The 21538-nt window shown below is 46.6% G+C and overlaps 8 protein-coding genes across 8 annotated transcripts; 2 read left to right on the plus strand and 6 right to left on the minus strand.

Annotated features, from left to right (window-relative positions):
• Window positions 1-1323: 1323 nt before the first annotated feature.
• FOMMEDRAFT_73265 (uncharacterized protein) lies at window positions 1324-2187 on the minus strand (the record flags this gene model as incomplete). The annotated part of the gene is made up of 3 exons (XM_007261391.1): window positions 1324-1518; window positions 1578-1700; window positions 1756-2187. 3 exons carry the CDS (start codon window positions 2185-2187, stop codon window positions 1324-1326), a joined length of 750 nt encoding a protein of 249 aa, XP_007261453.1.
• An 888-nt stretch (window positions 2188-3075) lies between these two features.
• On the plus strand, window positions 3076-3790 carry FOMMEDRAFT_16161 (uncharacterized protein). The gene has a single exon (XM_007261392.1). It carries the CDS (start codon window positions 3437-3439, stop codon window positions 3728-3730), a length of 294 nt encoding a protein of 97 aa, XP_007261454.1. The 5' UTR covers window positions 3076-3436; the 3' UTR covers window positions 3731-3790.
• A 146-nt stretch (window positions 3791-3936) lies between these two features.
• FOMMEDRAFT_164457 (uncharacterized protein) lies at window positions 3937-8017 on the plus strand (the record flags this gene model as incomplete). Its single annotated transcript, XM_007261393.1, has 12 exons — window positions 3937-4265; window positions 4324-4394; window positions 4445-4565; window positions 4622-4708; window positions 4765-4881; window positions 4936-5001; window positions 5055-5551; window positions 5650-5910; window positions 6070-7374; window positions 7434-7616; window positions 7687-7870; window positions 7926-8017. The coding sequence occupies 9 exons, from the start codon at window positions 3937-3939 to the stop codon at window positions 6243-6245; spliced, it is 1725 nt and encodes a 574-aa protein (XP_007261455.1). The 3' UTR covers window positions 6246-7374; window positions 7434-7616; window positions 7687-7870; window positions 7926-8017.
• A 1442-nt stretch (window positions 8018-9459) lies between these two features.
• On the minus strand, window positions 9460-11098 carry FOMMEDRAFT_150037 (aldo/keto reductase; the record flags this gene model as incomplete). The annotated part of the gene is made up of 12 exons (XM_007261394.1): window positions 9460-9613; window positions 9673-9806; window positions 9860-9900; window positions 9963-10018; window positions 10072-10117; window positions 10170-10236; window positions 10286-10488; window positions 10547-10584; window positions 10646-10742; window positions 10806-10903; window positions 10957-10976; window positions 11039-11098. The coding sequence occupies 12 exons, from the start codon at window positions 11096-11098 to the stop codon at window positions 9460-9462; spliced, it is 1014 nt and encodes a 337-aa protein (XP_007261456.1).
• Window positions 11099-11931: 833 nt separating this feature from the next.
• FOMMEDRAFT_164459 (aldo/keto reductase) lies at window positions 11932-13643 on the minus strand (the record flags this gene model as incomplete). Its single annotated transcript, XM_007261395.1, has 12 exons — window positions 11932-12158; window positions 12218-12351; window positions 12405-12445; window positions 12509-12564; window positions 12619-12664; window positions 12719-12785; window positions 12834-13041; window positions 13094-13131; window positions 13186-13289; window positions 13353-13450; window positions 13504-13523; window positions 13584-13643. The coding sequence occupies 12 exons, from the start codon at window positions 13641-13643 to the stop codon at window positions 12005-12007; spliced, it is 1026 nt and encodes a 341-aa protein (XP_007261457.1). The 3' UTR covers window positions 11932-12004.
• Window positions 13644-14259: 616 nt separating this feature from the next.
• Window positions 14260-18558, minus strand: FOMMEDRAFT_150039 (Aldo/keto reductase; the record flags this gene model as incomplete). Its single annotated transcript, XM_007261396.1, has 25 exons — window positions 14260-14485; window positions 14599-14742; window positions 14801-14934; window positions 14987-15031; window positions 15092-15184; window positions 15221-15252; window positions 15307-15373; window positions 15423-15630; window positions 15682-15719; window positions 15776-15879; window positions 15943-16040; window positions 16575-16652; window positions 16724-16790; window positions 16888-17033; window positions 17093-17226; window positions 17283-17323; window positions 17382-17437; window positions 17492-17537; window positions 17594-17660; window positions 17723-17930; window positions 17985-18022; window positions 18080-18192; window positions 18253-18353; window positions 18419-18438; window positions 18499-18558. 25 exons carry the CDS (start codon window positions 18556-18558, stop codon window positions 14260-14262), a joined length of 2364 nt encoding a protein of 787 aa, XP_007261458.1.
• Window positions 18559-19286: 728 nt separating this feature from the next.
• Window positions 19287-19939, minus strand: FOMMEDRAFT_16165 (60S ribosomal protein L30). Its single transcript, XM_007261397.1, has 3 exons — window positions 19760-19939; window positions 19526-19673; window positions 19287-19459 (listed from the first exon to the last, which is right to left on the minus strand). The coding sequence occupies exons 1-3, from the start codon at window positions 19890-19892 to the stop codon at window positions 19393-19395; spliced, it is 348 nt and encodes a 115-aa protein (XP_007261459.1). The 5' UTR covers window positions 19893-19939; the 3' UTR covers window positions 19287-19392.
• Window positions 19940-20102: 163 nt separating this feature from the next.
• Window positions 20103-21354, minus strand: FOMMEDRAFT_115788 (eukaryotic phosphomannomutase; the record flags this gene model as incomplete). The annotated part of the gene is made up of 7 exons (XM_007261398.1): window positions 20103-20350; window positions 20402-20593; window positions 20643-20679; window positions 20729-20791; window positions 20849-21017; window positions 21090-21210; window positions 21274-21354. 7 exons carry the CDS (start codon window positions 21349-21351, stop codon window positions 20243-20245), a joined length of 768 nt encoding a protein of 255 aa, XP_007261460.1. The 3' UTR covers window positions 20103-20242.
• Between the last annotated feature and the right edge of the window lie 184 nt (window positions 21355-21538).

Consider the following 21538-nt stretch of genomic DNA (forward strand, 5'->3'; position numbering starts at 1 on the left):
CATGTGATTCCTGATTGAAGGAATACCCAACTAGGCGCAGTGATTGGATAGAATTCTTGCTCAAGGTACACGCCCAAGGTTAGTCTTTTTGTGAACACCGAGCCCCGCGTGGAATCGGAACTAGATGGTCGTATTAGTCCGGGGTCAAGGATTTGTATTGAGTCTATTGACTCACCACTTCCCTACCAAGCTAAAACAGCCGTACTGCCTGAGAACGATCAGGACGCAACTCGTCTGCCGACTGAGCACAATAAGAAAACAAATGGAACGCAGTTCGCTTTCAACGGCCGAATCGATACTCCGCGTACTATGACGTGATAAGCAAATGTCGGGGGAATGATGCGTACAAGTCCGTAAGGGTCGTCTTTCCGACGGGATTGATCCCAGCAAAAAATCCGAGCTGAGCTTGAACAACCCAAGATCGTCGGTGCGCTTGAGCTTCCGTGGTGGGGAATAGGTTATTTAATACAAATAAAGCTTAATTTTCTGAAACGATTTATGAAACAACAAGTGGGGCTTGAACGGCCCGTGGCCAAGCTCTCTGAGATCATCAATCAATAACCAACGGCGAACACTGGACACTTTAACTAATGGCGCTCAACGCTCTATCAGGTGTGATTCGCGATTCATCCATCCTAACAACGAAAGGACACGATTGAATGGGAATGGGACTGAAAAGGTAGATCGACGAAAACGTGGAAGAGATAGAACATAAGGACCCAATGATGGAACCTTGATGGTCGCTGGGCACGTTTTGTTCGTAAGTGACCAGAACACGTCGGATTGACCCCAGCGTGAGATGTAGATCAGAAGTAAGCATGTCTTTGGCAAGAACGAGTCGGACCTTGGGTAAAGGGGCATAAGGTTTCAGCGCGCCCAGCTAAATGTGGAACAAAATACAATTAGTTCACCGGGATTGAATGATCTTTGGCGCCGGAACAGTACAGCCGTACTAGGCTCATACACTAGTTTGGCAAGGTACAAGAAGGTTGTGGTGAATTACAGCCCTATGCAGCAAGACAGCTATTTCGGACGAATAAGTTGTGAAGAAGCACGTATAATAATTTCGAAATGTATTAAACAACAGAATTATAGAGATACAAAGCGAATTTTGTTGGGTAGCAAGTACGAATTGGGTGACCGATACGATACAACTTGTAGTATAACGAAAAGCAAGAAAGAAAGGAAAATGAAAGGGGTATGCGCCGTAATTATACGCGGATTTAGAGATGTGCGAATCGATTATGCAAAATGGCAACAAACTTGTGAAAATACATTAGAAAGAAAAACTTGACACGACGGAGAAGGGGGGGGATCTGTAGTTTATGTATGATACGCAGACTGCATTGATTTGCTTAGGATCGTCTCTAGGGGCTGGTTGAGGCAGAGGTTGGCCTGCCAACTGCCTCTTGAAACGTGGTGAATGCTCAGCAACACCACATCGTTGAATTCAATTCTGCCCGGTCCAACTTGCCAGGCTGGATTTGAGTTTGGCGGCAGTTGACGGTCGATGTGTTCCTACGAGAGTCGAATGAGCATATGTCCAACCTAATTGAAAGGTAGGGCGGCAAACGTACATCAATGAACCTCTGGACCGTCTTGGCTATGTTCTTCGCCAGGACTTTCCTTGTGATTGGACCTTGAGGGACCTTAAAGTTTCTAGTCGGAATCTGACGACTCCAAGGATCATAGCCCTCCCACTACGAGCAAATATCAGATATCTAGGCGAGAGGCAAGGTGGCCAAAGAGACTTACGTTCAGCCGAATGGAAATTGATGGCCCAGCGTCTTGAAGCAGCTCATCGTCGTAACCCTGAAGTCGCTTAAAGCGCTGGGCAAGGCAGTCCACCAGTGAAATACCAAGCTCCACCGGTTCTACTCTCTTGAAATAGATAGGTGGCCGAAGCTCTGCTTGCTCGACGTATCTACGTCTGTCGCTCGCCGTATGAGGCGTGTACTGCTGCTGCGGAACCAACGGGCCGGGTAGGCAGTAGCCCTCCCATATATACTCAGGACGGGCAACCAGCGTAACGTCGGTGAACGACCTGTTTCTGTCGCTGCGGACACTAGCACTCCTTGCCGGGGCCGGACTTGGCACTGGATATGGTGAGTATGTCGGCGCTGAGGCAGTTCGCTGCAGGGGCCGTTCCAGAGCCGAATGCGAGTGCCTGCGAACGAGAACGTTCATTTGACTCGCGTTAGACATGTAGTCGTCAAACTGTTGCTGTACATGCGGCGACTGTGGGAGCGACGGCAGAAAAGAAAGATGCGTATCAGATCCTGTGTGACGATAATACTGGTTTGTGAGCTGGGTGTTTGGAAACTCGTCCGGTGGTATCGTCATTGTGGACGAAGACTGAGCCGGTGAGGGCGCGAGGTGTAAAACCTCGTTACTCCCCTGTGACCCGGGGGACGGGAGTGACGACGCGAGCGGCGAACGCTCGACGGTCGAAAGTGGGGTGTTGGGTGTAAGAGGACTGTACCCTTGAGACAAGGGAGAGCCACTCAAAAGATTCGACTGGGAGTCAAAATGGTCATTACCCGTTGTCCAACCATGCTGCATAGTAGGCGCATGGAAGGCAGATTGGTGGGGCTGAGTGAGCCTTGAGGCGTTCGAGTACTGTTGGTGTGCATTGCCTGGACCAGTTGCGCCATTACCCTGCATCACAGCTGCTGGCTGGCTTAGCCTAGTTGTGAGGAGGGGCACTAGTGGTCGAGCGTGATAGGGCTTTATAGACTGTTAAGCCCCAATGAAGAAAAATAGATGCGGTATAGTAGAACGTACATTGCCAGGAAGCCCTGAAGCGGAGATCTGCGGGAATGTATAACTGTTTTGGCCGGACGGTCCAAGGTGATCTTCCGGACAAGAAGGTGTACCGTCGTGATGACCGAATACAATGCCAGTTGGCTGGAATTGGAGGGCGTTGGCAAATGGGTCGTCCTCTTCAGGTCTAGGGATGGGGGTTAATGGCTCTGTCACTCAGTGACTTAAATAAAGTTCGAATAGGATGACTCACTTTATGACACTAATATTATAAGATGGCTCCATGATTACGGAGAGCGGGGAGGGGGGGAGGAGGAAGGAGGAGGGAGAGACGGAATTTAAGAACGGAGGACAACGGGTTGTGATATAATCACACTGGATAGCAGTTCACGTCAACTTCTCTTTTAAGCTCTGTGTGGGAGCACGATGAAAAATTGAGCGAAGATGCTTCCGAGGGTGATGTGTCTTGTGGTCAGATGGCGGAGAGAGAGGAACACTGCCAATTGTATTGAACAGGAGCCATTCTGGGGAAGTTGCAAAGGGTCATACACTGTTCTTATAGGCCTGTGCAAACGGGGAACGGGGCGGAGCCAGTGCATTTGCATTCGAAGGACTTTTTCGAAGCTGAGAAGAACGCTAGTTGGCTAAATCCGGTGTGGCGACACAAAACGGGATGCCTTTGAAACCTACGTGTGTTTTCAAAGCGGTGCTTATCTGGGTATCCCATTCAAAAGCCCTCGGCATTGCGTATGTATGCGCACGAACAAGGCCACCTCGTCGGCATATGTTGCACGCCGCGCACTTGCACATCAAAAAATGGAACACCGACATGATCATTTGTTATGGCACTCTTCAAAGCAAGGGCTTCCCAGAGCATATTCTGAGGCGACTAGAGGCGAATGAAGAGGACCAGGGCTTGAATGGTGACTCGCGCGTAAGAGAGATGTATACGGAAGCGGTTCCGTAGGCTGTTCATGCTGTGTACACAGCATATGTTGACTCGACCGACGAGGACGGCGAAGCGAGCGCTTGACGTCGATGGCCTTCAACAACGTGAACTCACAGCATCCCCATTACGGCAGTTGCATATTACGTAACCCACCGCCGATTCCGCTTGCCGTTTTGCGCGAGGCCTGTTTTGGATGCATTTTTTATCACTCCTTCAACGCCTAGATGTCATTGTCATATCAGCAAAATGCAGCAGTCAATCAGTGTCTGCTCGCACTCTGCTCGAGCCCATTCGGTAGTGAAGAATTTGGAAATGCACTTCAAGATCTGGACAGAATTTCTGCTGCTCTCGTGCAAGATGCCGACGTAAGGAAGACTATAGGTAGCCAATCTCCAAGTATCTGGGGGAGACTGCACGAAACCTGGCGAATTCTGGGCTCAAGGAGCATCGATTCGCTCATCTCCAACTCGCTTCAAAGACAATGGACCCTGTCAGTTGCCCGATTTACTCGTAACCTTGTTGCCGGAAATTCGTCCAATCAGCGAGAAGCATTGTATGTTTCCCCTTCCCCTTCGAATTCCGTCTATGGCTCTTGACTGAACATTCCGCAGCAAATTCGAACCAGAAATACGGACAGTAGCGCACGCGTATACTTCTCATGTACTCATTCTGGACAAGGAAGGTGGGTCTTATTTACTAGCGCTACAGCCTAGAAGTTAATAGATTGCGAAGAATTGACAGTCACACGATTCTTGATGCAAACATTGTCAAATATTGTCACTTCAAATGAAGTGCTGTTGGAGGAACTTTGGCGTACCTATCTAGCTCTCCCGGAGGAAAAGAATATTTTACTGTGCATTTATTCGCCAAACATCAGAATCGAAATTCCAAATGACATGCCACCTGTAGGCGTATGCTCGGTCACCCAGACGACGGCACCGTTGCAGCAGCACTCGTTTTAATCAACAATTGCGTCATTGACAACCGTGAAAGAATGTGTGCATAGCATTTACTCTACTCCAGATCTTTCTTGCGTCTTACCCCATTCATAGGCGCATATTAGTAGAGACAGCAATAGGCGGGCGTCTTTGCGTGGCAACGCTAGATAGGCTATCCAGACATGTCGAGAGCAGTGATGAAGATGAAAACTCAGATATGTTCAGCCTTGGGTTCGTATTCTATCTTTTCGCACCAGTATTTACCTGACGAGAGTGACCGTATAGATGGACAATATTCAGGACACTGTTCGGTAATGGATTTGCATCTTCACTGCTATCCATAACAACAATGTGCGTTGTCTCATTTTTTCGGTCCTTTAGCGCATCCGTGATTTCCGTTCCAGGCAAGACGAAATAGTAAACCCTCATCAAACAACGCTGTTCAAGCTTCTGGACTCCTATCTGATATATTTGTCGAATACAAAGGACGACAAAGAAAAGGAAACAGATATCGATCTCCGAGTTCGCGCCTCCTTCCCACAGATTTCCGAAATACTCTTGATCAAGTTCTTCGAACTCGTCGGCAATGCACAGTCGTCTGTACGAAATTCGTTAGGAGGCTCCAGCACAGCAAACACAGCGTCTAGAGATAACTCAATTCCAAATTCAGAGCATCCGACTGCAGAGAACGTGCAGACAGACGCCCTTGCCTCTTTGCAGAGCCTGGACGTCCTCCTTCCGAAGGTCTGTGAAGCCATCGTACTTGTGGCGCAGTGCTTCTGCACGATGACCCTTGCCCAAGATACCAATCGCAACGTTTCTGAAGAGGCGCGGAGGATACGACATCTTCTGACTGACGCCTCGTTGCCAAATGGCGATGGACTGATTGAAAGCCTGATAGGTGAAGATGGATTTCGCTTCCTCAACGCCGCTCTTTGAATATCTTGTCAAACGTCTGTGACTGCACACATGCTTTCTAACAAAAATCTTTGTTTTCAGACTTGTTGCGTCTATTGGACGCTTTCCTCCCGCGAATCATACTCGGCAAAGCATCGTGGAGTACGGTCAGCCCAGATGCTCCCACGCCCTCCACAGCAATAGACAAAAAGGAAGAGAAGGGGTTCTCCTATCTAAAGCGCGACCTAGTGCGTTTACTAGGCATCATGTGCTATGAGAACAGAGCTGTGCAAGACCGTGTACGGAAGTGCGACGGCATCCCAGTTATCATGAATTTATGCATCACTGACGAACGGAACCCTTGTGCGTGCCTTTCAATACATTTTCATTCTCAGTGCCATTCCGCATCACTAACGCGGGTGCGCCTTTAAACACCGAATGCGATGACGAAATTTTTTTCAATCGAATTGATCTGCCAAACAATGCCTTTGGCCGTGCTATTTTTGGCCATCCCCGAAACAGACTTGCGGGAACATGCTTTGTTCGCGTTACGAAATTTGTTACACGACAATGTCGATAATCAGGTCATCGTCGACGCAATAAAGCCGATGGGAACTTGGGACGAAAACGGTGTTCTGCGCGACGTACCTGGGTTCGAAAGTGAGGTACAATTGGCGCGTGGATTCGAGACAAAATAAAATAGCACAGCATTTAATGAAACTGTATATTCGTACATTCACGCATTCAAACAGTGGGCGCGGAACAGCATTCGGCAGTTTACTCTTCTTCTTCGTCGTCGTCTAATGCGATGGCGCGTTTTTTGCGGGAACCCGTTCCTGTTCTCCGAATGTTGAATTCTTCGTCTTCGTCTTCGCTCTCAACATCCATATCCATAGCCACATCCTCAGACTCCTTACCAGCTGCTGGACCTGCACTGTCTTGCGCGTCTTCATCAGTCCGGTTCGAAGATTGCTTCTTTCGGCGTCTCTCTTCTTCCTGCCGTGCGATTTCTTCGTCGAGCTTGTCCAAGGCATCGACTTCGCCTTCGGCATCGTTGTCCTCGGAATGCCGTCTGCGCTTCTTCTTGTCTTTCCGCTTTGGGCTTTCTCCGAACTCGTCCTCGCCTTCAGAAGAATCGGCGACAAGGAAGTCATCGGCCTGATACTCTCCGGCGCCACGCTTGGTATCTGCGCCTTTGTGTCCTTCGCCAGAGCCGCGTCTCTTGCGTGGAGAAGAATCATAATCACCCTCGTCTTCCTCGTCAGTCTCTTCAAACGTTCCCGGTTCTGGTTCTTCATCCGACCAAACGCTTTCGCGACGACGCGCATAACCACGCCGTCTGCGTGCGGAGCTGCCAAAGTCTCCGCTCTCGCGTGATCCAGTTGCACGTGTTCGTTTTGGCTTCTTCTGTGCCGCCTTCAATGCTTCTTGAGCATCACGCTCCATAGACACGTCAGCAATGCGCAATTTTGCGACTCGCGAGTGCTTTTGGCCAACAGCACGCGCAAGTCTTCGGTGTGTCTCGCTTTGCATGCCCGTAGGTCGGATCGACATTTGACCTGTGATAGGAACTTCTGTTTGCAGAATCCCTGGACGCTTGTGTTGCGCGACTAGGTAGTTAAGGCCGGATCCTCTTCCAGCTGCCGTTTGCGAAGCAGCACCTTGACTAGCATTTTGGCTCTGAGAGACAGAGCTGAAGCTCGAAGACGGCCGAATGCCCCCGGGTGCACCTTCATAGTTTTGGGACACGTCAAAGAGTTCTTTCCCAAGTAAGAGACTAAGTGTTCCGTCCGACCATCGAATGAGTCGACCATTAGATTGTCGTTTCTTTCCACATGCTCCTTTCAGAACCAGTAAAGACAAGTCAACGTGAGAATAGCACCAACCTCTTGTCCAGATCCGTCCTTTGTCCATCTCCACCGAATAGTGTTTTCTACATCGAGTTTGATACTCATGCTTTTCTCTCTCTCTGATTCACCATCCGCAGATTGATCTGGACCGGTATACGCATCTGGATGGAATGGCTTTGGGTCCAGCTTAACGAAATTAGGCATTCTGATCACCCAGTACTATAATTCAAACAGCCGATAGTGCCAGCTAATAAATCTTGTAACCATAAGAATAATAATGTAGCCTCACGTTTCCGTCCGTGCTTTTTGGCATTGGAATGTTTGGTATCGAGAGAACAGCATGCTTGAGTTCTACGACGTTCTCATCTTGACCTTCGTCCTCTTCATATTCCATTGCTTGTCGATGTCTGAGTTCTGAAGCGGAAAGTGCTTCTGAACCCTCTCGTGCAGCACTTGCAGCCGGAGAAGGTGACCTGAAAGTTCACTGCTCAACACTTGTGCATTGACACAATCCAAGTATCGACGCACATTTCTTTTGCCGGTTCTACCGTGGCCTCCTCGTCACCAAATAGATCCTCCATTTCTTCATCCTGCTCCGGCACCTCGACCTTCAGTTGTTCCTTCTCGCTTTTCGGTTGGACATCAGTGCCGAAGAGATCATCTTGGACATTTGTTTCAAGAAGCTGAGGATCCAGAAAGGCTTCCATGACTGTTATGTCCAGCAGGAACGAGAGAGGAAGAGTACGAAAGAAATTCCGGAGGTGAACAAGACGCGTGAGGCTGCGCGTCACTAAACACGGCAAACCCCGTATCTGTATTTGTTGCGTTGTGTTCAAAGTCACTTTCATACAAACTCAATAATCAAGCCTATCCTCTAGGACTTGAAACATACGCAAAGACTAACGTTGGCCCGTACCACCTGGAGTGTTCTTATCAAACAGATACCGCACGAGCACCCGACGAGTCCTTCCGTGGCGTGTTTCTGTGACGAAACGGCATGCACAGGAATACAAAGTACTTGCCGGCAAGAATACTCACCGAGGTATTGTTCAAGTTATGGACCAGTCCTAATTGGTAAACAAATCGCTACTGTGCTTTATCAACTGACTCTGCTTCGGTCATGGCAAATCTCCCCTCCGGGTTGTAATTTTGTTTAACTGTGCTTGGTGAGGGAATACCTTCCTTCTTCCACGTATCACGCCGGGCATGCAGGCGATGCCAACCACGTCTATCGAAGCTTATTTTTAGTCTTCTATCTGACCCTGTGTCAGGAAATGCGAGCTTTCTACTGATACATGCTTCACTCCGCGAAAGTTACTGGTCAGTGTGGACGAACAAAATTTATGTTGCTACACTACGGTCAACATATTGGCGATGTACAGAGATCCGACAACTATACCTTGGCATTTCTCAATACTGGACTGAAACGGACAGAGCGGCGTCGATGTCAGTGCCTACTTTGCATACCCCTTTAGGCTCTGGCGACTAGGCTTCTTATTGATAAAATGAGAGCGAATCTGAAATATTTTTGCTCTCGTGCTCTCATACGTTCCTTCTAATTCAGTTCACTTAAGGAACTAGCTTAGCTCCGGAAGCTTTACTGCGATAGTCCAGCCACAATGATTTTACGCTTCATTTACCCCATGGAAGAGTGACAGACCACATGTAAGACTAAATACCTCTTAATTGAAACCTAATATCGCAACTCGTACGCACTTTGCAAGTCTCTGTGCCCTGTTGCAGACCTCAACAAGCAGAAGATTTGGCGCGTTTCGGGGTGGGTATGTGTCCATTACGCTACTTGCCTCCCAGGATCAATAGTCCGCGCTAAGCTTTTCTCGAAACAGATACTTCAACTGGACGAGTGCAGCGAACAGGAGGAATTCTGAAGGTAAACTTCCATTTTATTGACAATAAATCATCAGAAAACTTCATTGCATCAAGTGTGAGAAGGTCTTCTCGCATTCTTTGTAACCGGCGGGCCTGCTCGTAGTACATGAGCTGCACTATTATGCCAGAAATGCCTAACCGAAACTCCGCTCTTAAACTTTCAGGCGCTTTCTCACCCCCACAGGTGGTAGACCTCATCACTTCCTGGGCCATACCTTCCTCCCTTGACCGGATGCTCATCCAAAATCTTCTGCACTTCCTGCACGTCAGCAGTGGATATCGGAATGTCAGCCGCTGCCATGTTCTCGTCCGTCCGCTCCTTGTTCCTGTTTCAGATGTAAATGGTTACAAACACCATCTGTCACAGAGATAAAGGACTACATACGAAGAACCGGGGATGGGGACAACGTGTGGACCCAAGGCAGAAACCCAGGTAATACACAGTTGAGCCGGCGTGATGCCCTTCTTCTCAGCCAGGGACTTCACACCGTCGACGATCGCTTGGTTATGTTTCATGTTCTGTTTGATTACCGTTCAGTGACCAGTCCTAGGAGCACAAGAAGGATGCCTACCTCTTCCTGGAATCGTGCCGAATGTCTTCTAATGTCGCCATCTAGATGGAATGAGTTAAATCTCTTTCACTGTCGCAACATTGCCGAAGTGATAATAACAGACCCTCTAAGTCTTGGAGACTCTTGAATCTCCCACTAAGGAAGCCTCGTCCGAGGGGTCTAGTAATGGCAACATTGGTCAATTTGCAATCTTTTCAGAGCTATAAACTCACGAGTAAGCGCATACAATAGCGCCAACTTCCTGGGATGCTGCAATAACTAACCGTGAATTTAGTCGACTGTTGTATATATGCTCGAACCGAAAACGTACCCTCTTTCACCTGATCCTCATATGACCAAGGGCTGACTTCAATTTCAACAGCCGCGATTGGGTGAATCTGGACCTAAATCAGTGGCGTTACTCATGAGGAAGAGAACAAAGCTCACAGCGTTGGCACGCTTGAGTGTCGAGGCCTTGCACTCAGATAGCCCAATATAATCAAACTTGCCCTCGGCGACAAATCCAGAAAGGATTCTGATAGTATCTTCGATAGCACAGTCCTTATCCACGCGAGCTGGTTCGAAGAGATCGAGCCTTTTAGTTCCACGAAGCTTCTCGAGGATACGGTCGACGCTGCGCTTCAAGTTCTCTGGACTTCGCAAAGCATCAGAATATGCGTGTGAATAAGCCACTACAAAAACACTCACGAAGAGTCTGGCTTGAGTAATTCGAAGTTTGCAGCTCCCTACGGAAGAATGCATAGTCTATCTAATCAATAGATCGCTGAAAAAACTACATACCTTTACAGAGAGGAACGCTTTATCGGCATATTCTGGATATTTCTCAAGAAACGGGCAATTAGCTCAAGGTTTGCTTCACGAGGATTAATGCCGTAGAATTCGCCTATATTTCTCAAGTAAGTTCACGGATTCCAATTGGATTGAATGAAACTTTTAGGAGATATACCGCTGTTCAGAACCATTTTTGTGCCAGGTGGCACTGAGTCTAAGGATGCTTTGATAGCCTCAAAGCATACTTCATCTGGCACTGGGGTAGGTTTCCAGCTGCAGGTGGCTCAATATTCCATAGTTCTCTTAGAGGAGACAAATATACGCACGTCATCATCATAAGGCCATGCTGCAGAATTTCTATGAGTATACTCCGTATCTGACTACGGAAAATGAGAAATCACTACTTACGCCAATTTTTCCAACAGTTATGGCTTTATCACCAGAACCGAGTGTCGTTGTGCTCTTCATGTTCACTTTGTTTTGCTGAAAGGACAATAGACAGTAGTTGTGTGATAAAGGGAGAAGAACGATTCTGATATCTATATAGGCATTACTGAATACCAATATTTGCTGCCGCGGCATGAGGCGTCGTCATCTTATTAGGTAGGGACTCGGATGTACTAAAGCACATATGGGAAAACACGTCTCTTGCCGTAGAATTGTTGTCAGCTCGGCTAATGTTCAGCTTACAACGAGACAATTTGATTCCGAATCGGACATAAGTTTTTGAAATGAAATAATGTCTCAGCTCTTGAGTATTGGAAATACTTCGATTTACAGTAATGGTCCTTACCTAAAACGTATTTCCCATATCTGATCATTCGTCAGACGCGAAGGTTGCACTCTTTCTCTTGAGAAGTTCGAGTCGAAAAGATTTCATTTTGGGAGAGAATGACCGACCAGTCATAAGTAAGCGCTATGTATTATTCGATTAAAACATCATGACATTGTGACAGTTCAGACAGTGCTGCAGCCGAATTTTCCTAGTGCTGAACAAGCATGTCTTCTAGAAATAGGATCCGTGATAAATCCGGGCGATGCGGGCCTCTTGGTGAGTATTACTGCCAGCTGCCTTCGTGACAAGATCAGCAAGGTGTCATTTCTATAAAGTTGTTAATCACAGTTCATTGTTATCCTCCTCAACATCTCGTTCAGTCCATAGGGATGATAATCCTAAGCGTTTGCACTCGGATTTCCTCAATTGATGGCAATTTCGATGCACTTCATTTTACTGACAAAAAGCCACCAGAGAATCCATTGTATCAAGACTCAGAAGATCTTATTATACTCTGTATGAAATTATGTAGTACATGTACTGAATCGTTACACAGTGATGCTTAATCGGGACCTTGTTCTCAAACCCCTAATCAAATTTCAACCCCACAGGTGGTAGACCTCATCACTTCCCGGGCCATACCTTCCTCCCTTGACCGGATGCTCATCCAGAATCTTCTGCACTTCTTGCACGTCAGCAGCAGACATTGGAATGTCTGCTGCAGCATTGTTCTCCTTCGTCCGCTTCTCGTTCCTGTTTCAATGTTAAACGGTTACAATCACTATCTGCCACAGAGGTAAAAGACTACATACGAAGACCCGGGGATGGGGACAACGTGTGGACCCAAGGCAGAAACCCAGGCAATACACAGTTGAGCCGGCGTGATGCCCTTCTTCTCAGCCAGGGACTTCACACCGTCAACAATCGCTTGGTTATGTTTCATGTTCTGTTTGACTACCATTCAATGACCAATCCCGCGAGAGCGACAGAGATGCCTACCTCTTCCTGGAATCGCTGCAGATGCTTCCTAAAGTCGCCATCTGGAGGGAAGAAGCGAAATCTCTGTCATTCTTTGTAATATTGTTATTATGGCAAAAACGAACCTTCAAAGTCTTGGATGCTCTTGATTGTTCCAGTAAGGAAGCCTCGGCCGAGAGGTCTAGTAAGAGCAGCGTCGGTAAATTTTTCAATATTTTCAGAACTGTAAACTCACGAGTAAGCGCATACAATGGCTCCAACCTCCTGGGAGGCCGCAATAACTAACCGTGAATTCAGTTGACTGCTGCCTATATGCACAGAAACGGGAAACGTACCCTCTTTCACCTGATCGTCATATGACCAAGGGCTAACTTCAATTTCAACAGCCGCGATTGGGTGAATCTAAACCTAATCAGTAGCATTATCTGCGTGCAATAGCAAAAGACGAACAGCATTAGCACGCCTGAGTGTGGACGCCTTGCACTCAGACAGGCCGATATAGTCGAACTTGCCCTCAGCAACAAATCCAGAGAGGACTCTGATAGTATCTTCGATGGCATAGTCCTTATCCACGCGGGCGGGCTCGAAAAGGTCGAGCCGTTTTGTTCCACGAAGCTTCTCGAGTATGCAGTCGACGCTGCGTTTCAAGTTTGCCGGACTTCGCAATTTATTAGCATATATGCATGATAGGCTGGAACAAAAATACCTACGAGGAGTCAGGCTGAAGTGATTCGGCTTTTGAACCACCCTAAAAGTATACGTAGTCTATCTAGCCTGTCGATTACTGAAGAAAACTACGTACCTTTACGGAGAGGAACGCTTTATCTGCATACTCTGGATATTTCTCAAAGAATCGTGCAATTAACTCAAGGTTTGCTTCACGAGGACTAATGCCGTAGAACTCGCCTACATGATTCAAGTAAGCTCTCAAAATCTAACCAGAGTATACGAAGCTTTTAGGTGACATACCGCTGTTCAGTACCATTTTTGTGCCGAGTGGCACCGAGTCTAAAGATGCTTTAATGGCCTCAAAACACTCGTCGTCTGGCACTGGAGTTGGTTTCCAGCTGCAGATGGCTCAATATTCCATAGTCCTCTTGGACAAGGTAAGTATACGCACGTCATCATCATAAGGCCATGCTACAGAATTTCCGTGAGAACCATGGTATCGGACATCGCGAAATGAGAAATACTACTTACGCCAATTTTTCCAACAGTTATGGCTTTATCACCAGAACCGAGTGTTGTTGTGCTCTTCATGCTTGCTTTGTTTTGCTGAATGGATAATAGTTGTGTGATAAAGGGAGAAGAACGATTCTGATATATATATATATGCATTGATAAATATCAATAATTGCAGCCGCGGCACGAGGTCGTCATCTTCTTAGAATGTGCCAAAAGCACATGGGAAAACGTCTCCTGCCGTAGGATCGTCGTCAGCGTCGGCCAATGTTCAGCTTATACATAATAAGACATTTGATTCCGAATCGGACATATGTTTTTTGAAATACAATCTCAGCTCTTGAGAATTGGAAATACTATGAGTCACAGTAATAATAATAAAAAGTATGCCATGGTACGATAGTCCGTCAGTTACGGAGGTTGCACGTTTTCTTGAGAAGTTAGAGTGAGAATGACTGACCAGTCCTGAGTAAGCGCCATGTATTATTAGATTTAAACATCGTGACATCGTGACATCATGACGATATAGACGGCTCTGCAGCCGCGGTGGTAAATTAGTTCTCCTAACACTGAACAGGCATGTCATCCTGACTGGAACTCGTGATAAATCCGGGCGATGCGGACCTCTTGGCAGACTACTGTCAACTACCTTCACGACAAGGTCAACGAGGTGCCATTTCCGCAAATTCGTATATTATAATTCATTGTTATCATCTTCGACACGCTTTCGTTCAGTCCCGATGTATGATAATCCTCCTCCTTGCTGGTCCATACCTTCCTCTCTTACGAGGATGTCGCTCCAACGCCTTCCTGACAGCTTGACATCCCGTATGATCGAGAGTTTGTGATTTTGCTCCTCAATCGACAGCTTAGTGCACTGGATACCACCAGAAAGGTTCATTACATCTATCTCAGAATATCTTATTGTGACCGTGCGTAATTTTTTTGTACATTTGCTGAATCCTTACGCAACATTTTTTTTTTGCTTGAACGGAACCTTTTCTCAAACCTCTAAGCACATTCTCAACCCCACAAATGGTAGTCCTCGTCATTTCCTGTACCGGCTCTTCCTCCCTTGACCGGATTCGCATCTATAATCTTCTGAACCTCTTGCATATCTTCAGCAGATATCGGAATATCTACTGCAGCTACGTTCTCCTCCGTCCTCTTCTTGTTCCTATTGCAACGGCGAATAAACATGAAAATATCATTCATGGAGTGGATGGTGCACTTACGAAGATCCAGGAATAGGAACGACATGCGGACTCAAGGCACAGACCCAGGCAATACACAATTGAGCTGGCGTAACGCCTTTCTTCTCAGCTAGCGATTTTACACTATCGACAATCGCCTGGTTATGTTTCACATTCTGTTAAAATGAATGTTATAAGTGCTTGATCGTGCAAGCACAGCAGGTACACATGCCCCTTCAGAATTTCGATTGACATGCTTCCTAATGTCTCCCTCTGAAAAAAAGAGTAGTCAAGTCTTCCTCATATAATGTCGCATTAATGATAATCACAAACCTTCCAAGTCTTGGACACTTTTGATTCTTCCAGTAAGGAAGCCTCGACCGAGAGGTCTAATAATGGTAACCATGGCGTTGGTGATTGTGCAATCTACCTGAGATTGTAAACTCACGAATAACCGCATACAAGTGCACCAACATCCTTGGATACCTCAATAACTAGTCGTGGATTTAGTCAGCTGCCGCTCATATGCACTGAGACGAAAGCCGTACCTTCTTTCACCTGATCGCCGTATGTCCAGTGACTAATTTCAATCTCAATAATCGCGATGGGGTGAATCTGAATCTTACTCAGTGATGTCATTCGAGAGCAAGAATATATGACTTACAGCATTGGCACGCCTGAGTGTCGAAGCCTTGGACTCGGATAGTCCGATATAGTCAAACTTGCCCTCGTCAACAAATCCAGAGAGGACTCTGACAGTATCTTCGATAGCGTACTTCTGATCCACACGAGCGCACTCGAAGAGATCGAGCTTTTTAGTGCCACGAAGCTTCGCAAGGATACAATCAACACTGCGTTTCAAGTTCACCGGACTTCGCGAGGCATCAATATATGCGCGTGAATAAGTCACTGTGAACACTTACGAGGAATCCGGCTCAAGCCCATCGGGTTTCAGACCACCCTGTGTAAAACTTATGTATTATACTCAACTGTCGATTGATAAGATAAACGATGTACCTTTACGGAAAGAAACGCTTTATCTGCATAGTCCGGATATTTCTCAAAGAACCGAGCGAGTAGCTCAAGATTGGCTTCGGGAGGATTGACACCGTAGAACTCGCCTGTATAATTTAATTAATTTCTCATTGTCCAATCCGAATGCACAAAGCGTCAAAGTGACTTACTGCTATTCAGAATCATTTTTTCGCCAGGTGGAACTGAGTCTAAAGACGTTTTGATAGCCCCAAAACAGTCTTCATCTGGTACCGGAGTGGGTTTCCAGCTGCAAAGAGTTAATGTTCCATAGTCATATGGATGATGAATATATGCACGTCATCATCATAAGGCCATGCTATAGCAATTCTGTCCATAAACATGCATAGCACAGAGCTATTGCAGATTGAGGAAGTCATTACTTACACCGACTTTTCCAACAGTTATGACCTTATTTCCCGTGCCGAGTTTTGTTGTGTTCTTCATGTTTTCCTTGTTTTTACTGTGTAGCGGTTATGTGTAGCGGTAGAGAGAATAGACTCTGGATGCGAAACCAGGCTGAGCATAAGCCTCTTAAAGAATAGATGCATTGTCTCTGATTCTGAAATGTTACAGTCGCAGCATCAACGTGTCGTCATCTTCTCAAAACGGCGCTGAGTAAGGGGCAACGCAACGCCATTGAGGAAACACACACCGTCTCCTGCCGTAGATAAGCTAATACATGAGACATGCGACTCCGAGTCGGACAGCTTTTGAGCTAACAGCGTCTCAAGTATTGAAGCTTTTACTATCACAGGTGTATTCATTTATCCAAAATGCACACACGATTACCGCCATTTCGCTGGTTGCGAACATGGTACCTCTCGTGAGCGTCCAGGGTAAGATAATTACGGATACGAAGCTTGAGTTGAGAGAGCCCAGCAGGTCAACATAATGAGAGACCTGACTTCTGAGGCAGTGGATTCAAACTACTGCAGGTCCGTCGGTACCGGATCGGGCACATGACTAATACGAGCAGATGCAGATGAGAAGTACCAAGCTACCTTCATGATAAAATCGATCAGTTATTATTTCTCCTGCTCTGCATGGTTGTTCACTATTCTAAAATTAGTCCTCAACATCCGTCGTTCAATTACAGAGGTTGTAAGCCTTGTCACCACCCGGACCATACCTTCCTCCCTTAACAGGATGTTCCTCCAGAATCTTCTTGACAGCTTCCACTTCAGCTGCGCTTAGTTCGATGTCTGCGGCTGCGCAATTTTCTTCAGTACGCGCTTTGGTACTGGACAATTCAAGTATTTCTTGAGCTCTTGGTTTCTATAAATGAGGATTTCCACTTACGAAGAGCCAGGAATGGGGACCATGTGGGGTCCCAAGGCAGACACCCAAGCAATGCAAAGTTGTGCCGGAGTTACACCCTTCTGGGCAGCAATGTTCTGAACACCGTCAATGATAGCCTGATTATGCTTGAAATTCTGCGCAAACGAAATCAGCGATTACTTTAATCGCATTGGCATTGGAGACAACGTACTTCTTCTTCTAAACGTTCCATGGTCCTTCTAAAATCATGTTCTGGGTTCACAGTTAGAAATTGAGACTACTTGTGCCATGCATGGGACCCGACTCTGACCTTCCAAATCTCCGACAGTCTTGTACTTGCCAGAAAGGAAACCTCGTCCAAGCGGTCTTAAGACATCCGAGAGTCAGCATATGACTGCTCATTAATTCTGAAACACCTACGAATACGCGTTGACAATAGAGCCTAGTTCCTCGCATGTAGCAATGACTGGAGAATAAGTCATCAACGCCCAATCCTCTTATACATGTAGCGAGGATGCCCACCGTCCTTAACCATCTCATCATACGACCAAGGGCTAACTTCAATCTCAACAGCAGCAATGTGATGGACCTACAAAATCCGTTGAATATTGAGTTCTAGACTGGTAACGTAACAATAGTCAGCAGTCTCACAGCATTCGCGCGTCTGAGCGTCGAGGCTCTACATTCCGACATGCCGATGTAGTCAAATTTACCTTCCGCAATGAAGCCAGCGAGGGTCTTCGTTGCTTCTTCGACGGGAATGTTCGGGTCTACCCGTGCACATTGAAAGAGATCGAGTCTCTTTGTCCCGCGAAGCTTCTCGAGGACGACGTCAACGCTGCGCTTCAGATTATCTGGGCTATATGAACACAGTCAGCATATGTTACTATCAATGCAACCTTGAAGTGCTTACGAAGAATCAGGCATGAGGCTATCAGGTTTAGTACCTCCCTGAATTAATCATACATCTCAGAGCTCGATGCAACGACTCAGGGAAAGAGTAGAAACCTTGACTGAAAGGAAAGCCTTTTCTGTATACTCAGGATATTTCTCAAAAAATCGGGCGATGAGCTCGAGGTTTGCTGTCCATGCACCAGGCCCAAGGATTCCATAAAATTCAGCTAAGGGAAGGCATGATACTTGTTCATTGCGCGATCATGAGTAATCATATTGATACGCACCACTATTCAAGACCATCTTTGCTCCAGGCGGGACAGAATCCAAAGATGCCTTGATAGAGTCGAAAGCCTCTTCGTCGGACATTGCCATCTTCCGATTTGAACTGTTCACGAAGTCAATTGCTGTCAATCTTTACTATTACTGAGAGTTGTGAAGTGAGTCCCGTACGTCATCAGCATAAGGCCATGCTACCCCGTAGAACATATCAGTGGATGAAAGACAATGCATGAACTGACTGTCGAACTTACACCGACTTTCCCGACGGTGATTGTCTTGTCACCAGAGCCAAGTGTCGCTGTACTTTTCATATTTACTCAATCTTAAGTGCTCGAACGGAGTAACTGAGAGAAGCAATAAGGGTACTTGGGAAAACTGCGCATTTGCTAGTTATTTGTACGCCTTCAGCGCTCCGGAGTGCATTACAAACGTGGGTTAGTCCAAGTCCGTTTGAGAGTATCAATCGGCATCATTGGACAAACTGAAGGGACGTTATGATGTTGCGTGCCGCCGCGTCATCATTACTTGGGCTATTAGCCGAACATAGCACCTAGACAATTATCCACAATACCCCACGTTCATTGTAAATTGCTCCAGATTACGTTGGGCCTGTAAGAGGAAGGACTGAGTGGAAAAGAGAGTGGACAAAGTCCGCACGGAATAAAGCAAGGAGAACTAAAGCCCTTACGGGTAGACACCCATAGTAAATGCCACAGCATACTGGAGTGCTGGAGACACTGGGAATAGATGACTACAGGTTTTTCACGTACTTCCGATATGAACGGCAGCATCATCGACGCAGAGGATCGCAACGCAAATAGAATTCTGCATCTGTAACACTGCTAGTCTGCAACGAAAATCGGAACAATTTCTTGCCACCATAAAAATCTTGATACGCATCAAATGCGATAAGAAACTGATCAGGGTAGCCGATCTGAGGACAGCTATCCCTGGGCAACTCGTATTGAAAGACGTTCCCATGAAGCAAATACTGCATTGCTTGTGGCTATAAACGATACCGCGTCCTCATCACGTGGATTTTTCAGCTTGATTTCAATTTGCAACAGGCAGAGCACATCGGCATAATTAAGACATTCCATGGCACATAGTGCATGGGTAGCATACAAATAAGGTGCGGAATAAGTCTATGCATTGTTACCTTCCGCAATAGTGAGAAGGTCACTGTCTCCCTGGTCTGAGATGGTCATGACACTAATATTGATGCGTAATGGATAATCAGCACAAGAACTAGATGAAATAATAATTTCAATAACGCACCTGACCCGGAAGAGCTTCCCCGCAGCAGTTCCCAATGCGACGTTCGTGCCTGCAAAGTGATGCACCGTCGTTTTCGAAAGCATGGCGTAGTATTCCAGCTCGGATTTTCGGAGTGGCGGACAGTTACCCGAGATCAAGACAAGTTTTGCTACATTGATACACAGTAGTCAGCAAGGGGACCTTCTCAGCCTCACGCTCCAGCCCCCGGAGAGAGTTGAAGCGAACGGTGCTCACCCTTGCCAGAGCACATCTGCTTGAGCGCGCTTTTGTAGCCGAGAGTGTATTTGCCCGACTTTACGACAAGCGCGAGACGAGAAGCGATAGATTCAGTCGACTTCGCCGACTTTGACTTCTTGGAGGGTGCCATCGCGTCAGTTGTAGCGTGTCGCGCGGAAAGATCGTTGGCGGTTGGCGAGTGTCTAAACGACTTCAAAAATATGGTGATGAAGTTAACAACAGTCCTAAATTATGTAATTGCGCTGTACAGCAGCTCTGCACGTGAGAGTTGCGCACGTGCGCTAGTTTACTCGTGTTTGCACATGTTTTTACGCTTGCTTTCCTTGATACTTCTCCCCATGTGGATTGACCATAAATTCAAAAAGGAAAGCCTTTCGCGAGAACCTGCCTCAGGTACACCGCTATTATGCTCTACAAATCTTGCATCTAGCTCTTGTCTGAATGATATGAGCACAACTAAACTGCCTTCTTGAGCCTCTTCTAGCCCTGCAAGAAGAGCTCCTTCAGAACACGTGCGGTGTCTTCCGGGCTCGAGACAGAATGTCCAATAGTCCTTGAGTCCGTAAATATCTCATAGTCATTTCCTCCCTATACAACGTCCAGCATTAGCAAGCTTTGCGTTTAAGGTGAGACACGTACTGGGTATGTCTTGTCACCAAAAAAGTGAACTTCCTCAAACCCTTCATCAGTTATACGTTCCAGACAGTAAGTTTTGTCCCATCCCCGCGGGAATACATCAAAGGATATTTGTCCGCCGATTGAAAAAGTCAAACCATAATCAGTGAACTTCTCGCGCAGCACATCTACGAAGGCAGCACGTAGTTTGTGTTCCTGCATTGCATTCTTAATAAAAGCAAGAAGATATGATTCCTTTGCTAACCTTGTCGTAGGCCTCAAACTCGTTTCGTTCTTCAACGCTGGAGGCCGATTTAGTTAATGATTGATTTGGATAATACATTCTCGTACGTAGCATTTCGCCCAATCGGGCTTACGTTGATCATACCATTACGGAACTCGACAAAAGTGCCACTGAGCATAAACAATAAGTTAGGTGAAAGTACTGCTTCGAGCGAAGAGAGGGCAAACCGTTTGATTGGGATATCCATGTCAGCAAGATAATGTAGAACGAAATTGACGAGTGTCTTGTATTTCTCTTCGCCGATGAATTTGATAAATGACTGTGATTCGAGTTTCTTTCCCAACCTGTATGCAGTCAAACCATTCTCGGCGAAGGCAAAGTCAAAATCATCGTAAACTACATATGGGATACAGTTTCTTATTCTGTAAGAAAACCTGGTTCGGACGAAAGCAAAAGAGTGCCGCCCACCATTGTTTCCTGAAACACCAAGTTGCTCCTGGATCTTGTTGAGATCGGACCCACCTACGAATCCGATCACAACCTGCTTGCGAAGCTCACGAAGGAGATTGATCATTTCCGGCGACGCGGACTACATATGCGGTTCAATGCCTGCCGTACAAGATCGGGCTTGGCTAAGAACTGCATGACTCACGCGTCTAGCTGGAGTTAATGTCCCGTCCACATCAAATAGAACAAGCTTTTTGTGTCTGCGGTCTGCAAAGGAGGTCATGATGGGTGTGGTCAAGTAGTAACTGCGCAGGACGTCGATCCCGAGATTAATATTGAATGAAGACATCGCGCACACGTGACCGCATGACCAGGACCTTACGGACATGGGGCATTTCACAATTCCTTACCTTAAAAAATAACTTACATAATGATAAACATTATTTGAAATTTATTTTCCCATTTTTGAC

The sequence above is a fragment of the Fomitiporia mediterranea genome (genome assembly GCF_000271605.1).
Source record: "Fomitiporia mediterranea MF3/22 unplaced genomic scaffold FOMMEscaffold_1, whole genome shotgun sequence".
NCBI lineage: Eukaryota > Fungi > Basidiomycota > Agaricomycetes > Hymenochaetales > Hymenochaetaceae > Fomitiporia > Fomitiporia mediterranea.

Excerpts from the sequence above, each read along its gene's own strand:
- FOMMEDRAFT_16165 (XM_007261397.1), bottom strand. The coding sequence starts at position 19,892 with ATGGCACCCTCCAAGAAGTCAAAGTCGGCGAAGTCGACTGAATCTATC. Across the intron at positions 19,674-19,759 it reads GCAGATGTGCTCTGGCAAGG|CAAAACTTGTCTTGATCTCG; the intron begins GTGAGCACCGTT and ends GTATCAATGTAG. Across the intron at positions 19,460-19,525 it reads GGGAAGCTCTTCCGGGTCAG|TGTCATGACCATCTCAGACC; the intron begins GTGCGTTATTGA and ends CATCAATATTAG.
- FOMMEDRAFT_16161 (XM_007261392.1), top strand. The coding sequence starts at position 3,437 with ATGCCTTTGAAACCTACGTGTGTTTTCAAAGCGGTGCTTATCTGGGTA.